The sequence below is a fragment of the Poecilia formosa genome, unplaced genomic scaffold, assembly GCF_000485575.1.
Source record: "Poecilia formosa unplaced genomic scaffold, Poecilia_formosa-5.1.2 Scaffold109, whole genome shotgun sequence".
Classification (NCBI taxonomy): Eukaryota; Metazoa; Chordata; class Actinopteri; order Cyprinodontiformes; family Poeciliidae; genus Poecilia; species Poecilia formosa.
Genome location: NW_006800048.1, coordinates 270,650 through 294,250, shown reverse-complemented (window position 1 = coordinate 294,250; position 23,601 = coordinate 270,650). Strand labels below are relative to the sequence as shown.

At 39.2% G+C, this 23,601-nt stretch overlaps 1 protein-coding gene across 2 annotated transcripts in view; it reads right to left on the bottom strand.

Annotated features, from left to right (window-relative positions):
- LOC103143381 (partitioning defective 3 homolog) overlaps window positions 1-23,601 on the bottom strand; it is a 299,858-nt gene that overhangs the window by 63,959 nt on the left and 212,298 nt on the right. For both annotated transcript variants that reach the window (XM_016675207.1, XM_007559893.2), the window contains 2 exons: window positions 19,807-19,945; window positions 5,302-5,488 (listed from right to left, as the gene is read on the bottom strand). In XM_016675207.1, coding sequence (XP_016530693.1) covers window positions 5,302-5,488; window positions 19,807-19,945 — 326 coding nt within the window. The remainder of the gene's footprint in view (window positions 1-5,301; window positions 5,489-19,806; window positions 19,946-23,601) is intronic.

Here is a 23,601-nt window from a genome sequence, read left to right as displayed (position 1 = left end):
TTACAAAGTTACTACTTTGTAATAACATATCAACCAAAATCTTGAGACTACACTGAAGTCTGTAGTTTTAAAATGGCAAAAGGGGAAAAATTCGAAAGTGATGAAAACTGCAGCTTGAGCAATTAAAAATGTTAATTTGTGTTACAAACTAACATTTTTGTCCTTTCACTCTGAATATGTCTCTTTTTGTTTTTAAATAGAACAGTGTGTTTTAGTGAAGGAACAGTGTTGTAAATATACCAAGTTTAGCAAAATGCTAATTTCCATTCATAGTCCTGTAAAAATAAACAAAATACAAGCATTCATACAATTTAATACATAAAAATAAGAGAAACAGTTAAAACAATAACTCTACACAGTCGGGAAAACCTATTTTAAGAGGGTTATATTAAAATTATGATGACCTTTTACACCTCCAAAACTATGTGTGGCACAAAAATAATAACTAAAAACACAAATATAAGTCCTTGAGTTCTGGAGTATAATACAGTCTTTAAAAGTTAATGATTTATCAGAACTCTGCTGCAGGCACAAAGTTTGATTTGTTCAGCATCAAAACTGGGATCAGCTTAAGAAAAGAACAAAGATCACCGTGAGCTCACAGACGAAAGAGAGAGTTTGAATTTCTGTGAAGAGAGAACGCTTTCATTCCTCCCTCAATCAAAGCCAAGATGCTGCAGCGCTCCTTTTGTCTCTAAAACTTCTCCTAAGCACACACTCACACATATACTGTCACAGAAAAGCTGAAAAGTCACTTTTTTATTATACCTTAAAGACAAATAGGTAGCGTTTCAGTAAAGATCACATATAATGCAGCCACTTTTGTGAAAGGAAAACGTTTAAACGTGAACGTGCGATGGAGCCGAGACGCCAAAAATAACACTTCAGGCCGTAGATCTACTGCAGTTCGCTGCACACCTGACGGTACTGACCCTCTGAGTACCCTCGACTCAAATGTTTTTCCTAGATCATGGTTTAGGATTTAGGATATTTAGACAGCACGGGTCTGAGCGCAGGGGGAAAACACACACGCCCTTATGAAAGCACAACTGCACTCCATCAACTCCTGAGACAAAAACCAGGTGGAGAGAAGAAGCATTCCTCTTTTCTTCCTGCTTTACTCGACTAAATCTGCCATAAATATGAAATGTCGTCCAGCTCCAATTAGCAAATCCTTCTATCTCATTGTTTATTCCCATTACTTGGACACTATATCTACCGGTGTGTTGTATGTGTCTTGCTTAATATCACTTCGACATGGTTCTTCCTGTTTGGGTTTCCATTAAAGCTCCTGGAGGAGGATGAGGAGGATGAGGAGCAGGAGGGAGACGCAGCCGAGGAAATTAATGTGGAGGGTCGGGACCCGGTGTTGAGCAACCTTTAGTGCTGATATGCAAAGTAATAATTTAAAGCCTTTATTTATCCACTGAAACCCAGGAGACAGCACATGCTGGATTCCATCACCATCCTGCTCTCTGTCAGCTTCACAAACTCCTCTGCAACCAACTTTTAGGCTAAAGCATCGAGACTCTTTGACTTTTAAAGCTAGTTTGAAGAGAAACACACGGCTCCTAACATTTATTACACGAAAAGGACTGATAAAAATTTGCATTCTAACTTTATTCGTTTCCTATAAAACCGACTCATTCAGCAGCGCTTTATGGGATAGGCTACATGGGATTAGTGAAGGACAACTGAGAAAATATAGTTTGTTTTCTGTAAGTCTCTTCACAAGGACCGTCCCGTCACAGAGGTTGTGTCATAGGCTAAGAACTGATGATGAGGATGAACCAAAGAGAAGTCTGGAGAAGAGACAATTAAAGTAAAGCAGAGATCAAAACACAACGTTAAGGTATATTTGATGTTTTAACTATTAAAATAGGCAGCGTTAATGTTTTTATAGAGGTTCTTAAGTATTTACAGGACTCTACTGTACCGGAACTGTATAATTTTTATAGATAAAGGTGAATGAATACAAATGTACACCACACTTTTCTAGTTTTTTTTTTATTTGTAATAGACTCTGAAATCATGCATCATTCTTCCTCGCCTTTACAATCAGAGACTGCTCAGAGCTGGTCTACCATGAAATCCCAATTAAACACGTTTAGGTTTGTGGTTGTCTGAACCTCGTTGGGTGTGTAGACGTTTTCCAAGGCATTGTATCTGGAATCTGGTGGAACAAAAGGAATTAGAGGTAGGAAATGGAAAACACTAATTTGTCCAATTGTAGGGACAGTAAGGAGGACAAGAGGGAGAGTCTAAAAACACGTTGATTTAACAAGCCGTCCAGCCACTCTTGCGTATGCACAGCATGTTCATAGCTGTGGCCTTGACTAGGTTGTCCCGTGAGGACAGAAGGCTGGATAATAATAGAGGGCAAAGGTGAGACTCTCCCAGCTCTGCACAATACATATTCAATCTACACAGACCCTTGACTTCAACTATAGCAAGAGCTTAATTAAAAAGCAACAGTTCCAGTACACTGGAGTCTGAGTGACCCACAGCCCCCCTTTCTCTCCCCCCTGGATGTTTTTTTTTTGTTTTTTTTTTTCAATGGGATGTTGGAAGGAAAATGAGAAACGGTATAAGTAAGTCAGAAAGACGATGCACTCTTACTGTTTGTAGCCAGCTGTTAGCTGGTGAGTAAAAGCCAATGTGTGCCTGATGTGTGTCTGTGACTTCCAAACATGAATTATTCAGAATAACCCCAGGCTCCGTTATGTGGTAAAACTCCAGTCCTGTGCGCGTCAACACACCGTGGTTGTGTGTGGGCAGCACAGGTCTGAGTGTGTGTGTGTGTGTAGCCGGGGCGTGAGGAAGTCTGAGTGCATTTCAGACATATGCTGTAGACCTAATCCGCTATGACAAACCTCTGACATCATGAACAGCAGGCATGCTGAGCAAATCCACTCATCCATAATAAATGAGTCAGAGGAAGAGAGGAACAGAGGGAGAGATGGGGGAGACTTTAGGGAGAGGAAAACTTTGAATTGTGGAAAAAAAAATTTGACTCAGCAAGTCTATCTCTGGTGTAAAGTCTAAGATTGTCACACAAAAAAAAAAAAAAAACAGGTACACAGCTTTAAAAAAAACAACAAAAAATATATTAAAGCATTAAGGTGAATGCCTGTGCTACCTTAGCGCTGCTGAACTGCTAAAATGTCTGCCTTTTTTTTTTTTTCTTTTTAAACAAGCCTGGTGCAAAAAGGGTTCCTCAGCTTAAGCGGTCCATTCCCAACAGAGACTTCGTGTTCTGACAAGGTTGATGAGCCTTGGCTTCATTTTATTACGAGGTGCTGCAGCCGGGCCAGTGGTCTGCACGCCGAGTCGGGCACTAAAATCCCATGGGTGGTTGGAGTTGAGGAGGTGGAGGAACTTTGAGCCCCAGAGAGTCTTTTTACTCACAGTTTGACTTCTACTGCTAATCAATTATTTAACACAGCACACACACCAAGACACTGTTACACAAGTTTATACTAAAAGCCGCGTAGACATTTGTGCTCAGATATAACCTTCATGCAACATAAAATCACAATCCTGTATCTCTCTCCTTTGGTTGCTATGGAGTCGTTTGGCTGACCTGCTCCAATTCGGACCATAAATTACACTGAGCCTTGTCGTCCAGTGCGACATCGTTCACATTTTGACATGTTACAACGACTAACTTAAAATTATTTAGTTTAGATTTTATGTGACAGATCATCTCTACTGGCTAACAACTCACATGCACTCTATTTATTAACTACTCAGTATAAAAGGTAATGCCATAGTATACACAGTACTACAGTTTTCAACTTTATATTGCATGTGCAACATCGTACAGGGGTGCATCATGCAGGGGTGTCCAAAGTGTGGCCCTGGGGCCATGTGTGGCCCATAGAGTCATTCTGTTCGGACCCTGATCACAGGTCTGGAATAGTAAGTTTTGGCCAACAATTGATAACGCAAAAAATATGTTGACATTTTTCCTCTTAGCAAGTCAAAAGTCCTTTTTATGTGTCATTAAAAAGTTTGTTTTTTGTTGAGCAAGTAGAAAAAACAAGAAAAAAATATATATATATTAGGGCTCTAGTGATACAATAATCTCACGATACAATATGATGCATGATATTCTGCTCATGATACGATATATATTGCGATATTCAACAAACGATACAATTCAATACACCTTTGCGATTTTCTCAAAGATTTTAGAGGGACAGAGTGATTTTGGTGACACTTTGTTACTGTTATAGAGTTGTTATAGTATTGAATTAATTTAACTGAAAACTGATTAAAAGCACCAACTACATAATACCTCGCTCTGGTTGGACATGGACACAGACTTAAAGTCGACAGCTGGACAAAATGAATCAAAGAAGTGGTGAGAAAAAATGTTAAACATGTTTCTTTTAATTGAAACAGTACAAAGTGTAGCTTACATGCATTTTTAAAGTAAATAAAGTGCACCAAGTACCCTGCTCTGAATAGTCTGATACCTTTTCAACCTTGACACTTAACATTTGAAGGAATCACTCTAAGCCTGATGACCTAATCACTCTCCTGGTAAAGCAAGCAGTGAGTGAGCAAGGTGACAGTTTGATGTTACGATACTTGCAGATGAATACTGATTTTTTTCTAGGAAAGAAAATATCGATATATATNTGAATGAATGAAATATTCTCATTGAATACTTTGTTCTGTACAAAGTTGAATGTGCTGACAACAAAATCACACAAAAATCATCAATGGAAATCAAATTTATTGTCCAATGGAGGCCTGGATTTGGAGCCACACACAAAATTAAAGTGAAATGTTCCCTTTATTTATTTATTTATTTTTTTATTGAATGAGTTTTATGACTGGCCAGTAATTTAAATTTGCCAGTTTTAACAATCAGGGCAAAAAGTTTGGACACCACTCATGTAGTGAAATGGTTATCTTGTTTAATTGGGTTGTCCTTAGCATCATGGTCTACCATAATTTATTTTATTTTTTATTGGCTCTAGTGGCCTTTATTTGATAGTGAATTGACAGGAAAGAAGGTAATGAGAGAAGGAGGAAGACATGCAGCAAAGGTCACCAGGATAGGAATCGAACCTGCGCCACCACAGCGCCCCCTACCACCATACTTTGTTTAACATTTGGCAAAATATAATAAGGTTCAGAGATATGAATAGGCAATACTTCACAGCAACTATTTTTTTTAGTTCAAAATTTTAAAACAACCAGCATCCTGCTTCTCTCCACCAAGGGTTACCTAGAGTTCAACGATACATGAAAAATTTAACCAGTTCTAAAGAACAACTTGCAACCTACCATTCATTTTTACTGGGCACCTCATGTATCCAGGCAACCGGGTTTTCTCCCACAAAGCCCATGTCGTCGTGGGAACTGGAGGACGACAGGTCAGACAGGTGGGCAGGAAGCAGGGGCGGCCTGTCGTCCTCAATCATCACCGTGTTGTCTTGTGGCATGTTCACAGTTGGAGAGAGCTGGTAGACGCCTGCAAAATAAACAGAAGCGGGAGGCATTTACATAAGTTTCTTCAAAAGTATGACTTTCAAACTTTTAAAACTCCATCAATATTCAATTCCATACAGTCAGGGAGGCCTGATAGCACAATATCTGACAAATATGTGATCATACTGAAGCAACTTCAGACTCCGCTTCCTTCAAAGACGCTGTGTGATAAACATAATAATATCTTGCTTCACAAATTGCTAAGATAAAGCATCCAGCCAACAGATAACTTCAGACAAGGACAGCAACACTGTGTGACTGCACAATGAACATTTCCTATAAGACCGTTTCAAGGACGCTGGCGTAAAAAAGGTTAAAACGAGTGCTAATCAAGGGAACGCTGGCAATCCGAAGCACACAGGAAACTGGAACATCCATCCATCCATCCATCCATTTTCTGAACACCCTTGTCCCTCGAAACTGGAACATATTTCTAAAAAGAGGCAGATTGTTTATCAGAAAATAATTTTGATTCTCAAGAAAAGCAAAGACACACAGAGAAACGGGTCGGAAGCTAAACAATTCAGTTTTTTTTTTTCTTTTTCTGACCACTAAACACACCATACTGAAACAACAACACACAAATAACATGCAAGCAAAAACTCTTCTTGGTGTTGCTGCTGTAAAGACTTAGCCACTAGAGCCAGATTAATTCTTTATAAAAAGTGATTTTTTTTCATTCCATTGAAATATAGATGAAGAACATTTTCTTTTCAATGCTACCTGTGCTAACAAGGCTAATTTCAGATGCATACTTCTGAAATGACTTTCTTTTCCATTGTACCACAGCGACATGATGTCACCTCTATAAATTATTAATGACTACTTACAGCAGAAAAACTAGACAAAAAAAAAAAAAAGAATGTCGTTTTCATGTAGTCATTTTAGTTCTTCAAATCAAATCAGAATTAGCTCAAATTGATCCTGACAGGTCAAAGTTTTCCCAACGACAAAGACTGGGAACTGGCAACAAATTACTCTCTTGGGTATCTGAGGAATACAGACGTTCTGGGTTGTTTTTCATCCGTCTCTGTCTCATAACCCTGTTAATGAGCTGACCGATACAAAGACAAACACATTCTGACTGTATTCAAGTACACCTGCCAAATAGCAGCCAGCAACTGACAACCACAAAAAGGACATTATGAGTTATAAGAGGAGCTTAAAAGACCTGCCATCCAGAATCAAGTCTACTATTCCTACAGACTAAACTTTTTTGACACAAGTAGCTTCAGCCATTTTCAAGGACGAACGCCGAGGAGAGCCTCCCTGATCTGTATTCTGTCCCTCCCGACCCTCCCTGCTGAGGACATCCACAATTGCTCCTTTGCTGCTCCTCAGGAATCAAAGTCAACGGGGAATGTTCTGGCACTCGGCACCAAGGGCAGCGGAGGAGCCGCTCGGCTGCATGAGAAGTGGAATTACAACGCTCGGTCGGACGATTCACTCAGGCTATGACACACGCATCAGCCCAAAGTCAAGACCCATTACCAGATCACCTGCTCGCCATTAAAGGGAAGGCTTTTCAGAACTTCCTGTGGCCTTTGCTTATGTTTCCATTATGAAACGGAGTCATTTTCCCAAATCTAATAGCTTAGGAACAATTGTGCTTAATCACTAACAGCAGACAACAATATTTACCCTGGCGTGATTCCAATGAGAGAGTTCTTAATTTGACGGGGGTGGGGGCAAGACATGCACATGATGAATGAACATGGCGGAGGAAAGTCTGAACAGCAATCAGTGCAGCAGTGAAATGTATAGCTGAGTATAAGGATTCGCTCAAGCAAAACAAAGAGGAGGAGAAAACCATGGACGGAAAACAAACGTCACGTATACCGTATGTGAAAAAAAAGAATAAAACGTGGAGTAATTAGTCATTTGTCATAGATATGAGGGCTCTGATGATCAATGTATCTTAGATGCATGGTCTACGACAAAGAAAAAGACTTTGACGTAAACACTCAAGACTCTGCTATTTACCCAGAGTCTTGGGTAAACATAGAAAACAGAAGACAGAAGTTACATTTATTGCATCATTGTAAGTGAAAAAAGAAGTGATATCATTAATTCAGAGTCGCTACGACAAGGCTAAATTTCTCACTTATGCTGTGCCAACGAAAAGTTAAAACTGTGGTTGGGAATCTGTTGATAATTAATTGCTAATTATCAGAGACGTTACTAAAGTCCGCAGTTCCTCTACTAATGTGAGAATCAGTTCTGGAAGAAGTAGCCAAGTATTAGACACAAAAATTTACTACAATATTTTTCTGTTTGCTTCATGAAGTGCAGCGAATGACACGTATGGTAACTTGACAACTTGTGTGGTTCATCCAACCATACAGGTCCAACTGGAGTTACATGCAACAACATCTCTAATAATCATTAAGCCAGGAGCTCTACAGTCCGTACTGTAAGTCATGCAGATATATTGGGGGAAAAGTGAAATGTCTCTGTTTTATAGAATGGAACTTTTGTCACTTAGTTCCATATTTAGAAATCTTCAGCTTCTCTCTGCGTCGCTCTTTACAGTCACTTAATTTGACTGGAAATGTAAATACTTCAGTTACAATTTTTTCATCTCATTCATCAAAATGAATGAACTGAAGTTCCAGCCTTGCTCAAAACAGAGAGCAAACATCCTAGTGCATTAACAAGAGGAGCAAAAGGCAGAATTTTTGAAGAGTGAAGCAATACGACTGAATCCAAAATTATGAATACCTCTGGCAGATTTATGTTTAAAATAATATCTTCATTAACATGTTTATTCTGACTGGGTGCAACATAAATGTTCTGGAGTCACACAGAACATTTATACAGCCAACTTGAATTCTAATAAGGGTTTAATAATTTTAATGAACTTGAAATCAAAAGGGTTGGATTGTTGCAATGTTATAAAGGTGTAAAGTAAATAACTTTTACTATTTAATGATGACAGGAAAAATATACAGTATTTATCTGTACTCATTTCACATTGAGTTATCTTTCGAGATACCTGTCTCATTTCCTATCAGACAACAACAAAATGAAATTAAATTAAATGAATTTTAGATCCAACTGGATGTTGAGTCAGATTATGTTAGGAAACATGGCTGTCCTGCGGGAACTCCTGTTGAAATAAAATATCTAAAGAAAAACCGAGATGACTTTCTCTCCAACGTAAGAAAATGAAATGGAAAACAATCGTAACGCTAACATATACCGCAGGTTATTGATTGCATTAATTCACTACAAGTTAAAGCATCAAATATTTAAGCGTGTTCAATTCAGTTACATTTCAAATATTAAATAACTAACCCCAAAGGAAAATTAAATGCACTTATAACTCATTTATCCAGCGGCTGTAACAGGGCCACTTCAAGAAGCTGCTGACAAATTTAGCTGCATGGTACTGAACTAAAATAAGAAACAAAGGGCGAATGCCTCCTCTTAAATAATTCAGATATGTAAGAGGGACAAAAAAAATAATTTGGTCAGTACGTCCCTCGTTGCTAAGTTTAGGTGTCTCATTATTGCACTGAAAATGTCATGGCTCCAACCTGGAGTAAAGCAGCAGTTTGTGCCGTCATACAAAAGGTTGTATTTTTTTTGTTTTGTCACTTACACACCCAAGAATGTAGCATTCGCTTGTGTTCACACAATGTCCTCTTCAGGACAATACAGTACAAATAATCGCCTCGTATTCTTTCATGACGGCCTGGCTCTTGGCAAAGGACAGCTTTAATTGGAAGCTGGGAGCTTCATAAAAATTCCCAGCCAGGAACACTTGACACAAGACGCCGAAGTGCAGATGAAGCATTGTTAAACCCGTTCACTTTTGCACACATGCACACACGTGTTAAGCGGCTATTGGAAAGCCACAGCCGGGCCGGCGGTGATGCTCGGAAAGGTGAAAATAATTAGAGAAACCGGAGCACTTTGTGTTCTGCAGTTGTCGGCATAATGAGCCAAAGCAGCCAACCCGCAAAACCGATGCTCCTTATCCTCGTTGCACTTGATGCCACCGTGACTGTGTAACCGGGGGAAACGAAGCAAGGCGCGCAAAGGTCGAACAATCCAAACGGCACGGAGATCTGTGGGGACAGGCTCCTGAGTTCATAAAAACCTGGGCTGAACAGGAAGCAGCACTGCGGTTCAAATCAAGCCACCGAGTAGGTAGTTTTACCACCGCTGACTTTTACCAGCTGCTCACAGCCTCAGCGGTGAGAACGGCAGATCCGATCTAGAGGTTTTCGCATCCATCAGTCATCCAGATGTACATTTGCAGCTGTTTGTTATGGGAAAATGTTCTTTTCTAACTTTTCTTATTGGTATAATGACTTAATAGAGGACTGATTTATTTAATGTGCATGGAATGTTGTACCAGCTGTTCATAAACTTCATAAAAGTTGACTCTCGTGATTATTGTGGGGTTGTTTTAGTTTTTTTTTTTTTTTCATTCAAAGCTGTTCCTTATCTAAAAGCACCAGAGCAAAACTAACCTCAAAAACCTGAGCGCTGTGAAAGCAATTATTGTTTTCTACCCGACCCCAGAACTCTTATATTGGCTGAAAAATCAGAAAAATGCTGTTATTTAGCTTTTTATGACCTCAACAATCCTGATAAAAAAAAAAAAGAAATGAAAATACACAAGAACCTTTTATGCAGTTTTTTTTCTTTTTTGTTTGTGGAAAAAACAGAGAGGAAAAACATGAATATTATGAAGCTATTGGGAATAATCAGCACAATTTTAAAATGAGTTCACATGGGAATAAATATTACCAATTATGATAAATAGTCCACAGAAAACTGGTCCTCTCACAAAGGGGGTTATTCAGTGTTTCTGCACAGAAGGCTGTGTTTGGCAGGAGATTTCCCCGGTAACATGACCGTGTCGCTGCGACCTGATGGTCTCACCACTTATGAGCCACCTCGTCCTGAGGCAGATAAACACCACCGGCCGCCTTATTCCAGTTAGCGACCTGCTAAAAAAAACACGGAGCAGAAGTTGTGCCAAGTAGCAGTAATGTAATAAGTAAGCCGAAATGTTAGAGCTTAACAGAATTACAGTTAACAGCTGAAACACATTAAAGTCAATTCGATTATGGCGATCATTAATTACAGTGTTGGAACACAGAATTTCATTGGGATTGTGCCTCAGAGAAAACTAGTTAAAAAAAAAATCAATAAACTATCTAATAATCAGAGATACAGTAGGTTTTACTTTTTATGTCCTAACCTTAAAAATATTCCGCACCCTTTGAACTTTATCGCAAACCAACATTTGTAATGATGAAGTGGACAATCAGATCATAGGTGTTTTATTATTTCATGCTGTTTATACTAATGTTCTCTTTCTGACAATGTCACAAAACTGCTGGATGTAAAACAAGGCAGAGCTAAACTCCAGTTGGTATAGACTGTGGTGTTTTTCAGTTTTCAGTCTGTGGTATAAGGGGCTAAATGCAAATACATGGCTCACTGTTCAGATTTTGATTTGTAATAAAAATTAAAACCAGTTAATGAATGTCTTCCATTGACTTTACAACTGTACCCTAGTTTGTGTTGGCTTTTAAAAGGGCAGTATAATGTATTCTCCAAGCACAAAGTGCCATTTTGTAGCACAGTCAAGTATCCATGTTAACTTCAGTTGCTATAAAAAAAAGCTGTCTATATAAATATATCAAATATGACTTAAAATAATTTCGACTTTGTAATTAAACCCCTTGAAGTTGGGCCTCTGTCTTTAAAAAAAAAAAAACAGGCTCTTTCATCACAGCATTGCTCCACTATTAACCCTTTAACAACGTTTTTATCAGCAATTCACTGAGAAGGAGCTTCTACTATGAGCTCAGCAGATACACAGTTCCAACAGGTGTTTGCTAATTGCTGCTGGCTAGTCTGAAGGAGCTGAGTGGGGGAGGGCTGCTCTGAGGGCGGAGGTTCGGAGACTTGAAAACTGCATCTCGGAGGAGAAGCTTCGTCTCAAAGACGGCGCCCGGTCCACCCAGGTGTTTTGCACATCTGAATGGTTGCCACGGAGATTAAAGGATTTCTCAAACATGCATGAAAGAATTAAGTTGACACTCCAGGTTTGCTTTTGATGAGGGAACCATATTATAAGATGATGTCAAACTCAAAAAAGTCAATTTTACATCATACTGCCCCTTTAAATGAACACCCACTGAAAGACATTCACGTTTGTGGTTGACAAAATGTGAAAAAATGTCATCTTAATTGTTGAAATTTGGGAAATAGAAGATAACTGGTTCCAAGATCCTGTGTAAGTGCACCCATTACACAGGATCTTATACTACTGAAGCAGTGATGTTCTTCCTCCCTCATCCACAGACTGATGAGCTCTTAGACCTACAGTGCCACCTGGCTGCATTCATCCCCACAGACCAGCGCCTGACTCCTCTCTCTCTGTCTGTCTGTCTGCTGACCAGGCTTTGCCCCTTCGAACACTGAACTGCAAGGTGAGAGGATACACTAATAGCCCCACACAATCTCCCTTCTCCTTTATGATTTCTCCTCTGTGTTCTCTCGCGTCCTCCTTCCCTCTCTGACACTTTGGCCTATTGATTTGACTGGAGGAGAGATCATTAGTTGATCCCTGCTGCCGTGGCTTTAAAACCCATACATGGACTGCAGCAGGTAATCACTTTAAGTACACACCGGTGAAAACCAATGTCTTTATGCACACCGGGGGGAACGTCTGGGCCATTTTTCCGGCAGGTTTCCACCATGTTACAGGACCCATCCCCACATCAGCACAATTGATCTGGACATTTAGTAAAATGGGCTTGGATGACAAAAGCTTACTTCTGCAAGAAAGACATATTTAAGATGCATGGAGTTAATTAGTGATTACTTACTGCAAGCTTGGAAAAAGTGAGCACAGGTTTTATTATGAATCGCTTCACCGTGAAAATGTGAAGATTTTATCGCTCCACCTTCTAAAATGACTCACCGCATCTTATTTAACCAAACCCCTTTGGACAGAGTGTTCAGGTAATCATGACAGATTGTTCCAGTAAAGCTTTGAAAACGGTAAAAGTCTAGGATACTGTCATTTTCATGACTGTCACATTTCTTCATGGGACCAGGGGGGATCACCGTTAGATATTCTGGACACAAAGTTAAGAAAGGTCATGCTTCCTCACACAGTAGCACACACATTGTAAAAAAAAAAGAAAAAAAAAAAGCCATAAATCCTGATAGAAGAGGACAGAAGGGTCAGAGCAATATCTCCTGGAGAGCAACTGGAACAAGTTAAACGTCTGAGTTATCTGTACATTGGCATGAAAAGGAATAGATGTTGGTGGAAATGTACAGTCATATTTATTAAAATTAGAATGTTCATTCCAGTGAGGCTTACTTGTCAAGGTTTTTTGTCTCCATACATCAGTCAGGTTACATTTGATGGGCAACAATCTGATAACTCACTAATAAATAAGATAAAATAGAATGGTCCCAACACTAATCCTTGTAGCACACCATCAGAAAATGCACCATATAGAAGCATTACCACAATGTCCTCACAGCAGCGTTCCTCACTGTGGAGCTCGTTGTGTGTACAGTTAATGTCAGCATCAGTGAGGTATTAAAATCATGTCATGAGAAGCGCAGATGTATAAGAGTGGATTAAAGGGAAATTGTACATTGTTTTCCCTCCAACAGCTCACTATTCTCTTAGGCTGCAACAGAGAAAAAGAGAGAAAGTGAGGCCCAAAAAAATAACAGGAAAACTGAATTTTTAGCTCCAAGTTGCTGTTTTATCCTTTTGAGTTTTCAGCTTGTGTGTGTCATAAAATAAGCGAGATCTGGAAATGTGGAAGATAAAAGTTGGGAGGCTAAGAGTTGAAGTCAAAAAGCTAACTGTACAAACCAGGCATGAAGATGCTGCTCCGTAATCATGTTATCACCCAGGTGTGAAATGCATCATTTTTGGTATATGCGTATGAGAGACTATTACCTCAATACAAAAGTTAGTAATTTCTTGAAAACATGGCCTTTCGTGTGGCCTTTTTAGAGAATAAAAACATAATTTTGGTTGTTATAAAGAAATCACCATAAATCCCTGGTGTGTCGATTAAAATCAATGATTATTATTATAATCATTGCTCACAGCAGAAAAAATAGGAAAAAAATGTACTTTTATGAAGTAAAAAGTTTACAATATTTCTGACTTTCTTACGTTTTTTTTTTTTTTGGCTACACTGACTGCATGGTTTTGCACCTCAAGCTCTACAGTACACATTACAACAAACATTTTCTCTTTTTTTTTCACAGTCAAACAAGTCCAGCACTGTGGTTCCGAAACTCTGGTCCAAATCTACGTGTTACTAAGGCACCGATACTTGGTGTGAATCTGCTCAGGATCCAACACATAACGCTTCAGCCCACAAGTCCCAATTTTCACCCCAGCATGTGAAACCCACACCTAGCGACGCTTTTCTATTACAGACAACCCAAGTGAAGCCGTGTGTGATCCAAATGACCTTGGAGTAAAAATCATATGTTTAACATATCCTTTCCCTGGAAATGTTTGGCTTTTTTTTTTTACTCTAAATCTCGATGTAATTTCCCCTTTTGAGGGGAAAATGAACTTTATTGACATATTCTTCTTCAATTCGCCATCAGAGGTCATATTGGAGGAGAAGGCATCGAGAGCGATTAAAACAAAATAGAATATTGTATAATAAACTACTGCACATGGTGTACAAATGCGTAATCCAAGCACATGTGAAGCTAAAGCTGTCAGTAACTTGGAACACCAGACCGTAAGAGGCAACTCCCACAGTTCAAGAAAAATTATTATTACAGTCAATACGACGCCACTGTACCAGCTTAAAAGCAAATGCCACTTAATCAATATCTATAGTGTCGCCATGGTAATCACGATTCCCATATTTAACCCAGTTGCACAATTACAAAGAAAGAACTGTTCTCCAAAAAAAAAAGAAAGACAGAAAGAAAATCAAACACTGTATGTGAAATGTTGGAACATTCACAGCAGAGCGCTGCGTCTTTTAGCTGACTTTACAGCACAGAGACTACTCACGGCTGGGCAGGAACAAGTTCACATTCTCGCTGTATTGATTTGCCGCCAACTCCGATAACTCACGATTAAAGCCAGGTCTTAATTTTTCAGCATCAAAACCTTTCCATTTCATTTAGCTCTGAGTCTCGGTTCATTTATGGAAGCAGAAGCTGCGTAATGGAGTTGAGCGAAAAAGGAAAAAAAAAAACACCTGATTTGATTAGGGGACTCCTCTCTCTTTGGTCTTCCTGAAAACCAAAAAAAAAAAAAAAAAAAAAAAAAAAATCCACTAAGTTCTGAAAGCACTAAATGTTATCATGACTAAAGCAAGCAGAGGTTGTGTATTTGTCTGCAGCTGCATCTGGGCAACGCGTGCAAGGTGTGCACGGCGCCACAACTCAAACTCCGACGTCTAACCTTCATGATTCAGTAATTTAGCGGGTTTAGATACACTCCACATCAAGCTGTCAGTCAAGCCCCGGCGGCTGTGTGTTTCCTGACCTCGCTGAGCCCGTCTCAACATCTGTCCTCTAACCACAACTGTCACGTCTCACGCACCAGGCAATATGTCTGAGTCCGTCTGAAATAACACCCAGAAAAAGACGGAGGGGAGCCGGCTACTCGCTGTCAAAGCCCGCAGACATTTACCATCAAACATCTCGTGTCAAAGCGAGGAGCCAATTTGAGATATTCGCACATTGCACAGAACCACGATTTGAAATAAAATTCAGTTGGCAGGTCCACATTATGGCACAATGTATGTATTTAATTTAAATACAAACATCAGAAGGTGTATTTTATGTAATGAACCAACATAACATGTTAGAAGATATGGTAGAGGAAAATAGTTTGAGCTTTGGTATTTACGCCCTTTGACTCAAAAACTACAATGATATTTGGAAATCAGAGAATATACTGATTATGCCTGGCATAAAAAGCCTCAAAGACGAACATACTAAAGAAAGGACCCAACCAACCAATCAGCATGATGGACAAATCAAGACCAAGGTCGACTTAGTAAGATATTCTGCCTATCCCTCAAGGCACTCTGAATGAATATGACACTTTGGCGAATGTCATAAGAACAGAACAACTAACCTTGATACAAGAAAATATGTCATTTATTAGAGAAGAAAGGAAAATACACCAATGATGCTTCAAAATGTTAAAATGGACAAAAGAGACGGTCAGATTTCTGGCTCTGGGTTGATGAGACTACTCCTGTCCTTTCTTTATGGAAAATAGTCATTGTTTCAACAAAGAAAAAGCAACATTTTGAAGCTCAGCAAAACTTCAATTTCAACAAATACAGAATGAGATAATGTAGATCAGAAGAGACTAAAGGTGCATCCAGACCAGCTCTGTTTAGTCCTCTTTAATCGAGATCTAATTTATTTGAATTGAAAATCCAGTTTGTTTGGGAAGGTGAGAATATGTAATCGAACTCTGATATGGACCAAAAAGTGAACTCTGCTCCACCTAAACACCTAGGAACCGGTTTGGTTAAAGTGAACTCTGTCGCAGTTCAAAGTCAAGTGAAGCTAACTGCAGCGCAGGGCATCCTGGGTAAATACAACCAAAACAAATTCTAGTGATAGTTTGAGAAATGGCTCGTGGTCTTTAACCAAAAACAAAAGAGAAATCCTTTAACTGCTAAAATCTGATGCTACTCCATTTTTGTTTACATTTATGGAGAAGGAAATACAATACTGATTTCTCATGTCTTCTTCAGAGGCTTTCATGTTGTTTCCTTCAGTAGTTCTTGCTGCAGTGCCTCCACAGGCGACTGGGTGAACAGGTTTTTCAATAGTTTGGATCGTTCCACAGGGCAGTGTGAAACCAAAACACACCAGCTGAAAATGTAACATCGCAATTTTGGTCCCCAATCGAACTGAGTCTGCTGGACTATCAGGTATGAAAACATTTCAGCATCACACAGCATTGGTTTTTCCAGTTGTGCCAGGAATTTTGTCAGAATTAAAGGAGTACTAGATGTTGATTTATACACAGACAACTACATACTTTCTGAGGTGTATGCAGATGCATTATAGATGCCCCAAACCAAGCCAAGAGTTTTCAATGCGCAAATTTGAAAGTATGCCTTACAAGACTTCACGATTCAAATGAAAGAAATCTCTCAAAGGGTGCATGCTTGGGGATATATGCAGTAGATATATGCAGATATATTCAGTACCTCAAGGAAAAAAACAGCATTTACACATCTAACTGCATGCTACAAGCAGAATTCCCTTCTAATAACTTGACATTTTCAAAGCCATTGGCACTTACATGAGAAGTGTTTGAAATTTGACCAATTGTGATCAAAAGTCAATTTCTCAAAATATTTCTAGTCTCAAACACCATACTCTATTTAAATACATTCTATTAAAAAACTAAAAAAGTTAATTCAAATGTGACTAGTACAAAAATATGATTGCTATTTGTTGTACGACAAAAAAATTCACGAGGATAACCAACCCTCTGCTGTGATTTTTGCAACACTGAAAACTGAACTAAATATGATACTGATTTCTTCTATCACAAGATCAAAAGCCAAAGAGGAATATTTGGCCTTCAGAGTCAAAACGCCACTTCATTAACTTTTAGTTCAACAAAGTTCAAAATTCTGTACACTTATAACATAGTGCAGAACATTGTTAAGAAGCGTTGGTTGCCAAAGCTCTAGAAGCAGTATATATCTGAACAACACATGAATTGCAAAATAAACGGCGTCTCAAAATACCCCAAAAATAAAGTCAAGGAACTTCCAACCAATCAGCCGGATAAAAACTGGACAATCCACCAATTAGATTTCAGCTGCTGAATATCACCTGTGTGTCGGATCTAGAAATAGAAACCCAACCTTTGCTACACACAGGAGAAGTGTGTCAGTTTAAAAGATGAAGACCTGTCAAAGAACCTCGACGCAGGTTAATAACGGAATAACTCGGGAGGCAGACTGAAGACGTGGAGGGAAAATATCCCGACATTTTCTTGCAGCGAGACGAGACAGACGCGTCGGAGATCTGAGAGCGCCGAGCTTCAGCTGTGATAGCTTACCGCATTGGCAGCCGCTCCACCCACATCCCCAAAACTTTTCCACTTGCCTCGTTTGACATCTACTCTGCAGGCGGAGGCAGATGCCCTTGAAGTTTCAATAAGGGCATGAAAAAAAAACAACACTTTTTTTTTAATAGCAACCCACAGTTACAGTTGATCAGAACATCATTTTGAAAAGCCAGTGGAGTAAATAAACGTAGCTGTGTAAAACCAGAAAAAAAAAAAAAACTTGGATAATTTTAGTAACAGAACAAAGAAAGGAGAGGAAAGATGGAGAGAGAGAGACAGAGAAACCGAGAGAGAGAGAGAGAGAGAGAGAAGCTCAGATGGAGGTAAAGTGTCAGGAGCAAACCTTATTGATCTGGAGTCTTAATTAACCGTCGGATGCCTCTGACTCAGTGTCTGATCTTCCATGATCAGTGGCAGAGTGGCATCGCTCTCGGGGGAGTTGGAAGAGAGTGGATGGAAACGAAACAGGAGAGTGGGCGGGCGAAGGGCAGAAGGGCAACACTACATAAAAAAACCGGCTACAAATTCACTCAAATTTCTCTAAAGCAAATATTCGACTTAAAATCTGAAAAGAGAACCAACCCTGTTTAGCAGTTTCTCAAGAACCTCCTGATTTCCCGAGAAGGGAGGAGGGGATAGCCTCTTGCCACGCTCTGTCGTCCCTCGCGCTGATGCAATCACCTTCAGACCCTGACCGTGGATATGTGAACGGTTCTGTCAACGTTGAGATGACAGCGGTGACTGCTTGAGGATTGAATTGCCAATTCTAATCTACCTAAGAAGCCAAGATCTTGGCCCGCTGATTTAATTCGGGCCAGAATTGGAATTGACCCAAATGAAACCGGTGGAGTGGAGTGAAAGTAGGGGGGATTGGGGCTGACGTTAATCCCTGGAGGGTGGGAGACGGGGTGGGGGTGGTTGAACAGCGAAATTGTGCTTGGTGGAATGTGAAGAGGAGAGATTGGGCTTTGAGGATGATGTCGCTCGAGACCCGGAAGGAAGGAGGTGGAATGTGCATTTTATGAGCGCAGTTATTAATGTCAGGCAACGAGTTCACGAGGTTAGCTGCTCAAGTACATATTCTATTGATCTAAAAAGAAAAGTACTCAGTGGTTTCCATAGGCTACAATTTAGACTTTTTTGCCACAAAAGAATGACTAAAAATGTCAAAGTGAAAACTAATACCCATAAAGAAAAAAAGTGATAAATCAAAATATTTAACACAAAATAAGTGTTTGCATGGATGTTCACCACCTTTAAAGGGAGAGTATTAGGTAAAATTGACCTTTTTGAGCTTTACATGATGTTATAATGTTATTCCTTCATCAAAAACATACCTAGAGTGTTGCTTTCATTATTTTATGCATGTTTGAGAAATCCTTTAATCTACCCTGGCAACCATTCAATTATGCAAAACACCTGGGAGGATCTAGCCCCCGCCTTAGAGACACAGCTCCTTCTCAGAGCTGCAGTTTCCAGGCTTCTGACTCCCCCACTCAGCTCCTTCAGACTATCCAGCAACAATTAGCAAACACCTGGTGGAACTGTCTATCTGCTGAGCTCATTATATGAGCTACTTCTGGTAAAACCTTTTTATGCTGGTAAAAACATTAAATGTTTAATAGAGGAACCATGTTGTGATGACTTCCTGGAGGAGGAGCTTAGGAAAGAGCGGGAGTTTTTAAAGAGATAGCAACCCAATTTCAAGGTGTTAAATTATGAAGTCAAATTTCTTTTAGGTCATATTTGATATATGTGTCATTTTTATAACAACTGAAGGTAACTGTTACTTGATTATACTTTAAAATTGCCCTAAGTGCCTGGAAAATATATAATACTGCCTCTTTAAAATGACTGACCTAATTCAACAGAGGTCCAGTCCAATTGGTGCTAGAAGTCTCACAATGAGTGGAATGCAGATCACTGGAGTCCAGTGCTGAAGCTGCTGAATACTGACTTGAAGAGGGTGAATATTTAAGCAGTCACTTATTTTATGTTACATATTTTTATTTACTTGCCATTGTTTTGCAGAAATCAGATTTCACTTTGATGTTTTTTTTTTTTTTTTTTTTTTTGGGTCCCATTTTGTTAATCATGGTTGATTTGTAAAGTCAATTAAAATGCTAGAATCTCCAAGGGGGGTGACAACTTTTTATAGGCACTGCACATATGAGGATGACTATGTTTAACAACAGATCAAAACTCACCGTTGCGTGCGAGTATGTTAGTGCGTGATGCAGGCATGTTGTCCGGGAAGTCGATCGTTTCGTAGAGTGACTGGGAGAGTTGATCATCATCGTCGTCCAAAGGTGCATTCACAGGAAGCTCCGACATTCCTGAACTGTCCTGTCGAGGGACAGACAACAGCGTATGTTACTCTAAAATCTCATAGCTAATACCTGGAGTTAGCAGGTGTCTTGCAACACCGCAACATTCATCCAACTTATATTAAAAAAATAGGCAAACTAGGAAAAAGAAATGCACAGCCCTTTAACCATGTCAAACTTTTTCATGTTCCCACCACAAGTTTTAATGCATTTTATTAGATTTTTAATTTTTCAGAAAACAGAACATAATTCGTAAGTGTAAAAAAATTGATAAATGGTATACTATAAAAATCTGAAAAGTGTGGCATGCAATAACAATGATGTCCAAACCAGACACCAGCCCATTTTACTCTGAACCCACTGAATAAAATGTATTAAAACAACATCCCCTTGGATTCCATATATGTCGCCATTTCATCTCAGTACAATTACAGCTGTTGAATTGCTTGCCGTGGTTTTCTGATTTGCATTTGTAAAAAAAAACAAACAAAAAAACATCTGTATTCCCGTCCTCCCACTAAAAAATTATGCACCACACTGTGATGGTTGTCACAGTGTGTGGACACTTGCAAAGCATTGTGTGTAAATTAATTTATAATGATATTTCTCTGCTAAGAGATGTTTGTGTTCAAACAGAAACAGGCCATCTTATCTTTCTCAGTGTAGCTTTGTCCCAAGAGTGTTTTTGCTAAGCTATAATTTGTCATAACAAAAATGAAAAGTGAAAAGTCAACCTGTAAAACATGCTAGACAGAGTTTTAACCGAACAACAAAATAAGCAAAGTGTACGAGGATGGACTGTATTCATACAAAGAGAAAGAAAACCTCAAATGTCACATGGTTCTTAAGTTGTGTCATCAATATTCAGGGACGACGGAACCGAGGCCTGAGTATCCATCTCAGTTTAGCTCAGTATTTTCCGGATCAGCAGTGTGAAACAGGTCCAGCAGGGAGTCCAAGCTGGATAAAGCTCCATGGATTTCCCACAGGCCAACAGACAGCTGTCGCTAACAATGAGCTTGAGTAAAGGGACCAGTGACATTTGCCATGTGGTCGATGTTCTGCACTGCTGGTCTCTGAGCCTGCCGCACACTTATTCCATGAGCCACTCCTTGTATGGGGACATGTCTGGTTTGGACACCGCTGTTGTTGAGCAAATGCTGAGCTTTGACTGATAATAGTTTATCAGCCATTTGATTTCAGGACAAATCTCATGGAGTTGCAAATGTGGTTTCAAGGGTGCATTCACACCAGTCCTTTTTAGTTTGTTTCCGTTTTTATCAAACTCTAGTTTGTTTGGCTAGAAAATTTGTTTTGTTTTGTAATCAAGCTGTGAAGAGAAGCAATGAATAATGTTCTGCCGAAAAACCTAAATCTCAGTTCAGCTGAAGTGAACTCTGATGGAGTTTGAATGTCAAGAGGACCAGAGACAGATCCAAAAGCTGGCAGTGCACTATAGCACAGGGAGTTCTGGGTAAATACAACCAAAGCAAACTTGCGAGTCAGGTGCTGGCAGGACAACGGCGCATTGTCTTTTACCTAAGACATAAGAGAAATCCTACATTGGCTGAAATCTGACGCTACTCCATTTTTGTTTACATCTTTTTGAAGAAGAAAGTTGTGCTGATGTTTTCTTCTGAAGTTTTTATGTCACTTCCTTCAGGAGTTCTTGGTGCAGCGCCACCACAGGCGAGGGGAGGGGTGACACCAAAAGGTTTGGTTTGATTGACGCAGAGCAGCTAAAAATGTGACGAATGTTGCAAATCTAATCCCCAATTAAACCCAATGAAAACACCTTTCATTCCTTATAACCTGTTAGTTTATCGCACTTCTGTACCATAAGCTTGAATCCGTAACATCCTGACTAGTACTGCATAGGGACAACACTCTGTTAGCTTCGTCACAAAGAAGAGTTAAAGAGCCGACATTCTGGAGGAGAGAGGAGAATAAAATGGAGGAAAATTAGACCTTCGAGTAAACAAAGAAGAAGGACCCGTGCGGGTTTTGGAGCCGAGGCCCCGGAGCAGCGAGGGTGCTGCCAAGCGGTCTCGATGTGCGCGCAATATGCCGGGCTACGGGGTCAGGGGTACTTATTGGCTGTTTAATATAAATAAGAGGTTTAATGTGGTTGAAAGCACAAAATCTGATCAGAACAGCATGTTGATAAGAGCGAGACGGGAGCGGAGCGGTGCCTGTGCACGGCTGGGTCAACACAATTACAATCAGAGTCATGGCTGCAGCCAGCCTTTTAATGAAAACCATCTCCCAGGAAAAATTAGACTCAGCAAGGTTCAGATTGCTGAAATGAAGACTTACTTAACTTACGTTCTCACTTTTGCTCGACTGCTGTCTGCAGTTTTTTAATATGCACTGAACTTTGACCGTGTGGAGGAGAGATGTCGGGGTTTGGGTGTTTACTTGTTTAAGTCGGAAATTATAAACCAAAACCCTCATTTGACATTTAGCGTACATCTCAGAAAACAGATAAAGTGCATTAGTGTTTATATTTTAACCTTTTCACATTTTAGAGTGTTACAACTAAAAAGCAGAAAAAGATACATGACTTTCTGTGAAGAAAAATATGTAGTGTACATTAATTGTACTCCCTTTACTGTACTACCCTAACAAAAAAATCTGCCAAAAATGACAAATGAATTTTTTAGCCAACATGCACAATGCTTTGCATGGTGGGAAATCAATACTGAACTTTACACATATTTATTTAAAAACGAGCTGATGTTTATACTATATTATATACAGTCCTATTAATTCAATACTCTTTCCATTTTTGATGATAGTTCAATAACATCGGGACCTGACTGACTGCACAAGTTGGACTCTTGAATCCGGAACCGCAGAGAAGAAGAGGAGGAAGAAAAGCCCAGAAATGAAGAAAACCTTGTCTGGGAAAGAGAGAATGGTCAAGAAAAAAAGAACACTTCTTTGGTAATACTTGCCATTCATAGAAAAGTGTAAAAGGTTTAAAAATTATACTTTTTTTTTTTTTTAAACTTTGCACTTCCATGTTTGCGGATGCGCAGTTTAAGACGTTCAGGTACATTTGGTCTAAATCTGCAAAGCTGTAAGAGAAGTACCCTAGGAGACTTTCATTTGTAAACAGTTTAAAAGACAGTAATTATTCTTTTTTTTTTTTTTTACAAATATGTGATACTTATTGGTCTGACATTTCAAAAATCATTGCAGACTGTAAGCTATACGTACAATGAAAACACTAACAAGTAAGATTTACTTTTTAAAAAATCCTTAAGTCAATTTGCATTAACATTTTTTATGTAAATTGAAATACCATGAATTCAAGTATTCCTCACTTGTTTATATCTAGTAAATTATACGAAGCAGAAAGCTAAATATTTTTGAAAAAAATTTGGTAACTTACTTAGTTCATCTAGATCTTGCTACATGCATTTAATCAAAATAAGTAAAATGTATAGATTTTTTTTCTAACAAAAGACATTACATTTACATTTTTGTACTAATTTTTATTTTCATGTTTTACTTTTTCAAATAAAAATTGTGTTTAATTTCTTTTGATAAATGCTAGCACCAGTACATACATGTACACACACACACACACACACACGCACGCACGCACGCACACACACACACACACACACACACACAATTATATCAACTGACGCCGTTCCAACCCCACAA